Source organism: Panthera uncia, chromosome F1 (assembly GCF_023721935.1).
Source record: "Panthera uncia isolate 11264 chromosome F1, Puncia_PCG_1.0, whole genome shotgun sequence".
NCBI classification, from domain to species: domain Eukaryota; kingdom Metazoa; phylum Chordata; class Mammalia; order Carnivora; family Felidae; genus Panthera; species Panthera uncia.
In genome coordinates this window covers 64913634-64921586 of record NC_064813.1, presented here as the reverse complement: position 1 = coordinate 64921586, position 7953 = coordinate 64913634, and the positions used below count along the sequence as shown (strand labels likewise).

Here is a 7953-nt window from a genome sequence, read left to right as displayed (position 1 = left end):
ACACAGTCTCCAGTGTGTTTGGGGGCCTGAAGGCAAAGGTTACAGGGGCTGCCGAGAAGTCAGGAGACAGTTGGGGGAAAGGAGGGACAGGAGACGCGTGACTCACACAGCCAGGGACGTCACGGAGCCTGGGCCGCGTCGGAAACGAGGCCCAAGATGGAAGACTCAACTCACCTTTGACGTCGAGTGACACTGTCTCACTGCGCCAGGCCCCCAGGCCATTGTCGGTCTCACAGGCATATTTTCCAGAATGTTCTGCGGACAGGGGGAGTTTGAAAGACGCTCCTCCTCTGTTGTAGACCCAGCTGCTCCCCAGGGCGTTGTCCTCATGATAAAACCGGTACAGGATGGGGGGAGAGCCCCTCTGGGCCTCACAGCGAAGCTCCACCACGTCCCCCTCCACGGCCTGGGATCTGGGCCTCCTGATGGTGAGGATGGGGCGGGACACTGGGACTGAGGGAAGAAAAGTAAGTTAGCTGACATCTGTATCTTGTCACATTTCTTGTATTTTCATTTTTCAGACATGACCTCTGTGCTGTATTGATGAGGTTTTCTAGATCTTTCCCTGTACCAGAACACTCATGCATATCAACACATCAATAGACACATAAAAGCATACAGGCACGCACATGCACAGGACCACAATATACGCACTGGTCTATGGCCTGCTCTTTCCTTCAGGAACGCGGCACGAGCATCTTTCCACGTCATTGCTTAAAGATCTACCTCATTTGCTTTTAGAGATCCAACTTACTGTGGTACGATTCACACGCCACAAAATGCAACTCTGACATCTACAATTTGCTAACTTGGGATAAACATTGCCCGATTACGTTAATAACCGCAAAGCATTCCAGTGCATGGATTCACCACGGTACACTGAAGCAGTTCCCCACGAGCAGGTGTTTATGTCCCAGCTCTCCTACGATGTCACGTCCCACAGTCCTGCATACACGTCATGGTACATTTGCACGTGAGCTTCTGAGCATGAGTTCTTAGAAGCGGACTTTCTTGGGTGAGGAATATGAACATTTCAAGTAACCATATATTATGCTAGATTGTTCTTCAAAAACTTTGGACCCTTTTCCCTTTGCATTAACGGAGGTAAGAGCTCCTGCTCCCACACTGTCATGAGTGATAGTCACAGAAATGCAGAGGCTCATTTTTATTATTTGTCTCTTCCTAATCCTAAATTCTACAGTTATTCTTTTAATGATTATGTATTTTTGAGAGAGAGAGAGAGAGAGAGAGAGAGAGAGCGCGCAGGGGAGGGGCAGAGAGAGAGGGAGACATAGAATCGGAAGCCGGCTCCAGGCTCTGAGCTGTTGGCACAGAGCCCGATGGGGGGCTTGAACTCACAAGCCGTGAGATCATGACCTGAGCCGAAGTCAGATGCTCAACTGACTGAGCCACCTAGGCGCCTCTACAGTTATTCTATCTGAACAACTCCCCCGTGTATCCTATGTGACTCTTCTACTTGTTGATTTTTCATGGGCTGCTGGTGAACTATAATCCATGAATGAGAAGTTACTGCCTGCAAAGTATTCAGATATTGCTTACAAAATGGAAAATTTGACAGCTGTGATTAATTTTTCAAAATGTATCAAGTCAATTCTTTTTTCTGCTCCCCTATGAAATAACAGTAGTCACCATGAGAAAATTCTTGTTCTTTTATTTCTTTTTCCCCATCTGGCCAACTAGCTTTTCTTTGTTACATATATTTTTTTACACCTTTGGCACTCTCTGTGACCATAACTCTCACAGTTGATTAGGCTTGTTTTCATATCTGATTCAGTGGTTTTCAACCCTATGTGTACAATATTCTTAACTAAGGTTGTGTTAAAAAAAAAAAAAGAGAGATTCTGAGACCACATCTGAGAGATTCTGAATGTAATGGGTCCAGAGAGATGATTAGTAATGAGCCTGTTTTCAGAGCTCCCAGACTCTAGCCTGCAGCCAAGGCGGGGCTCCTTTTGAGCCCTTTGTATCGATTCATATTTTGGCTGGCTGGATTTTGTCATCATATAACTTGTTCGAGAAGGTTTAATGGATACTAAGTTCCCTGGGTCCCTGCATGTTTGACCATGTCTTTTGGATTTGGTATAAAATTCTCCATTCTTTTTCCTCCTTTGAAAGTGCAAATCTGCGGAGAAAGAGGATCTCTTTTGCATCGTTGGTGGGAATGCAAGCTGGTGCAGCCACTCTGGAAAACAGTATGGAGGGTCCTCAAAAAACTAAAAATCGAACTACCCTACGACCCAGCAATTGCACTACTAGGCATTTATCCAAGCGATACAGGTGTGCTGTTTCGAAGGGACACACACACCCCTGCTGTTTATAGCAGCACTATCGACAACAGCCAAAGGATGGAGAGAACCCAAATGTCCATTGACGGATGAATGGATAAAGGAGATGTGGAGTATTACTCGGCAATCAAAAAGAATGAAATCTTGCCATTTGCAACGACGTGAATGGAACTGGGGGTATTATGCTAAGTGAAATTAGTCAGTCAGAGAAAGACAAAAATCTTATGACTTCATTCATATGAGGACTTTAAGAGACAAAACAGAGGAACATAAGGGAAGGGAAACAAAAATAATATAAAAACAGGGAGGGGGACAAAACAGAATATGGAGAACAAACAGAGGGTTCCTGGAGGGGCTGTGGGAAGGGGGATGGGATAAATGGGTAAGGGGCACTAAGGAATCTACTGAAATCATTGTTGCACTACATGCTAACTAATTTGGATGTAAATTAAAAAAAGAAAGAAAGAAAGAAAGAAAGAAAGAAAGAAAAGAAAAGAAAGAGCCAGCAAATCTGGACATGACTTCTCTCTACCAGCATTGGTTTCTGTGCAAAGTCTAAGACCAATCTAATAATCTTTCTTTCTGAGATGACCAATTTCATTCATTTTTGCCGTGATAACATGTGCACGCACACCCACACACAACGCATGTGCATACACACACATGCACGTGCACACAACAAACATGTGCACACACATGAACACACGTGTGCATATATAACCTTGAAATTCAGTAACCTTATTAGAGTATTTTTTTTTTAATTTTTTTTAACGTTTATTTTTGAGACAGAGAGAGACGGAGCATGAACGGGGGAGGGGCAGAGAGAGAGGGAGACACAGAATCGGAAGCAGGCTCCGGGCTCTGAGCCATCAGCCCAGAGCCCAACGCGGGGCTCGAACTCACGGGACCGCGAGATCATGACCTGAGCTGACGCTTAACCGACTGAGCCACCCAGGCGCCCCGAGTATGTTTTTTTTTAATTTTAAATGTTTATTTATTTTTAAGACACACACACACACACACACACACACACACACACACACACACATAGTGGGGAGGGGCAGAGAGAGGGAGACACAGAATCCGAAACAGGCTCCAGGCTCCGAGCTGTCAGCACAGAGCCCAACGCAGGGCTTGAACTCATGAACCGTGAGATCATGACCTGAGCCGAAGTCAGACGCTCAACCGACTGAGCCACCCAGGCCTTTCGATCTACGTATTCAATTTTCTTCACTTTGGGAAAATTTTTTATTACATCTTGGACTTTTGTTTTTTCTCTTCAGTTTGGTTTCCTCTCTTAGGGACATTCCACACGGGGGTCTTCATTGGTCTCCATATTTCAAACATTTTGTTGCTTTCGTTTCTCTTTTTCTACTTTGCATTCTGTCATGTTTTCTCAAACCAACTCTCCCTTTGATTAACGGTTTTCAGAAGGATACATCCTGTTCTTAAGGCTTCAAACTTGGATTTCATTTCTAAGAGAGCTTTGTGGGGGTTTTTTGGCTTTTCTTCTGAGCTCTGCTAATTTATAAAATGTCTTCTGTTTTCTTATCATGTCTTCTTTAACCTGTTTGCTCCTTTTGGCAGTTTTTTTTTTTTTTCTGGAGTCCATATTTTCTTTAATTGTATTGAGAATAGTTAGAAGAATTTGTGGGGTTTTTTTTGTTTCCTATGCCAATTCTTTTTAAAAGTATTATGAATTACGTGTCCCTTCTTCCCCTTTTACAGTTTCAAATGCATCAATGCAAAACTCCCATATTCTTCTTTTTGCTTATAACTAATCCTTCAATAGATAGAGGTATATTCAGAGTCTTGTATCTGCTTGAGAATGCTGTGTGTGTGTGTGTGTGTGTGTGTGTGTGTGTGCGTGCGCGTTGTCTGTGTGTGTTTCGTTGACCCAGGGCTGGTGATCAATGCCAAATGGGTATATCTTATCAGAACACCTTCCCGCAAACTGTCTTTGTCATTTCTTTGGGGCACAGTCCCTTAAAAAAGTACATAGTTTTGTCAGAGTATCTGCCTGGCTCACAGTGAAGCTTCCCAGCTCACAGACAGTTGTCTGCGAATCTAGGGCTCATGAACTTCTGCCCACGTGCAGGAGTGGATGCAAAGATCAGTGTTCTCTTCCTCATCTTGCCTCAAAGGCTTTTTGTTCATCGTTTTATGAATGCCGACTGAGGACCCGCACTGTGCCAGGTGCCAAGTAGGCACAGGTATGTGGCAGAGACCCAGAGTGACAAGGCTCTGTTCTTATGAAGCTTACAATGTGGTTTTGAGGGAGGCAGGCAAGAAACAGGAGATAAAGAAGTTTGAGGCATTGCTAAATTTGAGAAGAAAATAAAACGTGGTAACGGGATGGACGGCGCCTTAGGGCTGGGGCCTTTCCTAGGTAGGTTACATTCCGGCTTCGGAGCCTGGGTCTCACGACACTTAAATTTCTTAACTAATCTCTTGACCCCACAATTTACGTTGGGGGAATGTCTGCCTTTGGTCATTCGTGATTTCTGTGAGCTGAGACAGAGGTTGTCCAGGAGCAAGAGAGCCTTCAGATCTGTCTGTTCAAAGATAAGACAACTCCACCTGGACTCACGTGTTCCTAAGACCAGCACGTTGCCAGTTTACACACTCACCAGCTGCTGCCTCCAGCCGCAATCATGCTCTGACTCCTGCCCACTCCCATGGCCCTGGCGGTGCCTCCCCTTGCGCCGCCGGGAGTGACGGTGAAGCCGTCGGGTGGCGCTCTCCCCCGGGGGGCCGGGCAAATGGGCCCAGCTCGGCAGCACGCCCCACTCTGCCCCCGCTGTCTTCTCTGGGGCTCGGAGGGATGCTAATCACCGTCTTGCCTAACTTCCAGCATATGGTGGAAACAGTAAGACAAAGGCAGTTTACACGTTTTGCCCGAATTACGAACCACATTTTCATAGCCAGAGCCAGAATTCAGATTTTCTGACTCATACTTAGATCGGACGACCCAAGTGTTTTCAAGTATGCTGGCTCTTTCTAGGAAACCCCAGAGTCCCTGCCGTGCACACGGGTCCCTAAAACAAGTATTTTCTGAACTGTAGTTCGTGCTGTGTCGTCTCCACGCTTTTGTTGGGCTGGAGGTGGGCAGCGCAAGGCTTGCGGCCCCCGGGGCCTGGCTGCCCGCCCGGTCCTACCGCTGCCTTGGCTCGAGCCACCCGGCCCTGGAGGCCGGGCAGAGGCTGAGATACACGGCAAGGAGTCGCAGCCAGAAGCCGAGAAGTTGATGCCGGCATGGCAGAGGTCACGAGGTGGAGAGAAGGGAGGGCGCTTAGGGGCAGCAGGGGTGACGGTAGGGACACAGGAAAATAGCTGGTGGCCTGCGAGCAGAGTGAGCTTTGAGCTCGTCACAGGCCAGTATCACCTGCTCTGGAGAAATAAGTGATTTTCTGAGAGATCTCCCAGCTCTTCCTTGTGCCTGCAAGTGTTGTCTTGTTTTTCTCGCTCCCTGGACGTACACGAAACAACCCTCCCCTCTGGGGACACCCGGTCTCAGTTTCCTCATGACGTAGAATGGTCTGGTGAACCCTGCTCATGGTTTTTCCATCATCCTTCTATTTCTCATAAAAACAGATAAACCAACAGGGGCGCCTGGGTGGCTCAGAGGGTTGAGCGTCTGACTTTGGCTCAGGTCATGATCTCACAGTTACGTGGGTTCGGGCCCTGCCTCGGGGTCTGTGCTGACAGCTTGGGGCCTGGAGCCTGCATCCGATTCCGTGTCTCCTTGTCCCTGCCCCTCCCCCACTCACCCTCTGTCCCTCTCTCTCTCTCTCTCAAAAATAAATAACATTAAAAAAATTAAAAACAAAAAAACGGCCAAACCCACAAACAACTGGGCTTTCACTCCCGAAGAAGCAAAGATCCAAGTATAAACAGAAGCAACTTCACTCCAAACGTGATGCCACCTATTTGGGTGGTTACATGGGTCACCATGAGCTGTATGCCTCTGATTTGTGCGCTTTTCTGAACGTATGGCATATTTCAACAACAACTTAAAAAATGGGATACGATAAAATGAAACTTATTTTCACGGATTCAGGCAAAAGATCACGGAAACTCCAGAAAACCCTTCCTCCTTCCCTCGTCGACCCTGCCGTGAGTGCTTCAACGGCTTGGGAACTCTGGACCAGTTGAGGGCTTGCCGGCTACTTGGCTGTGTGACCCTGCTCGCAGCCAAGTGCACGCTTGAGTGTTAGTGCTTCTGGGCACTGGGTTAAGAAAGAGTCTCCTGGGGACGGGATCTACAGAACATGTGAAAACCTCGGAGGGAGTGCATTCCTCTGGTAAAAGCTGGGGAGTCCCTTGAGCTATCCAGGGGTCAGGCTGAGCCAGGGCTGGGAGGGCCAAGGCCCACAGCTGGCTGCCAGGGGCGCCAGGTTGGGGAGGTGGAGACTGCGAGGAGATCCGTGCAGACTTCTGAAAGGAAAGAACCCTGTGAGAGGCAAGGACTGAGTCAGTGCCCCCGGGGCTCAGCCACAAAACGCCACACGCAAAAGCAGAAGACACAAAGGAGAAGGGAGTCTGGGTGTGACGGCTGCCTCGCCACTTGTCGCATCGGGCCTCAGTTTCCTCTTCTGTAACACAGTGGCAAAACAGAGACGAGTGGCTGACAAGAATGCAGGGCTTACCTTTGACAGAGAGGCTCTTGGCCTCACTGCGCTGGGGCCTGAAGCCATTGTCAGCGGTACAGAAGTAGTTCCCAGAGTCCTGCACCATCACAGTGACACGGAGGGACACTCCTCCTGCAGACAGGACCGACCTGCTCCCCAGGCTGATATTCTCGCGATAAAACTTGTACAGGATGCGAGGCGAACCTCTCTCGGCTTTACAGGAAAGTGTCACTGTATGTCCTTCAGGAACCAAGGCCCCACGGGGGCTGAGGGTGAGGACGGGACGAGACACAGGGACTGAGGGAAAGAATCTTCAGTCAGCGGGTGCTGGGCCTCCTCCCTGTGCATTTCCGGTGCTGGCCGGGCTTCAGCCCCTGCCTTCCACGGGCCCCCTTCTCCCCACCCGCCCCCCTTGAGGTGACCCCACTCCTGTTTTCCGGTGTAAATGACGCTCTTGTGGAGGAAGTCCCTTCTTTTACCCCTCCCTGTTCCTTCCTGTGGCCCTGGAAGAGCTGCCTCCACCTGCCCACCCCAGACGAAGCCTCCTCCTTCTCCACCTGCCTCTGTCCCACATACAGGTTCTCTGGCTCCACCGGCTTCTTCCAAACCCCATGTAGACGTATTTAATCCTCTCCACATTAGAAAATCAGCAAAGCACGGGGCGCTCTGGTGACTCGGTTGGTTAAGCGCCCAACTCTTTGTTTCGGCTCAGGTCACGATCTCATGGTTCATGGGTTCGAGGCCCATGCTGGGCTCCGTGCTGATGAAGCCTGCTTGGGATCCTCTCTCTCTGCCTCTCCCCGGCTTGCTCTCATTTAAAAATCAACCACAGAAAACCTTCCGCATCTCTGTGTCCTCTTCCCCGTCACCCCTTTCTCCTGTGGACGGATTTCTGAGCGAAGGGGCCTACATTTCCTGTCTCCATTTCTTTGCCTCACACTCCTGTTTTTGTCTGTGAAAACCTGCTTTTTTTTGCCTTATCGCCACCAATCTATAACGTTGATCTTCCGCCTTTG

The 7953-nt window shown here is 48.7% G+C and overlaps 1 protein-coding gene across 2 annotated transcripts in view; it reads right to left on the bottom strand.

The window, feature by feature from the left end:
- The window catches only part of FCRL5 (Fc receptor like 5), a 77024-nt gene that overhangs the window by 10078 nt on the left and 58993 nt on the right, over positions 1 to 7953 (bottom strand). The window contains exons 6-7 of one of the 2 annotated variants that reach the window (XM_049634734.1): positions 6956 to 7234; positions 175 to 453 (exon numbers count right to left, since the gene is read on the bottom strand). In XM_049634734.1, the coding sequence (XP_049490691.1) occupies positions 175 to 453; positions 6956 to 7234 (558 nt within the window). The remainder of the gene's footprint in view (positions 1 to 174; positions 454 to 6955; positions 7235 to 7953) is intronic. The other variant, XM_049634735.1, reaches the window with a different exon arrangement.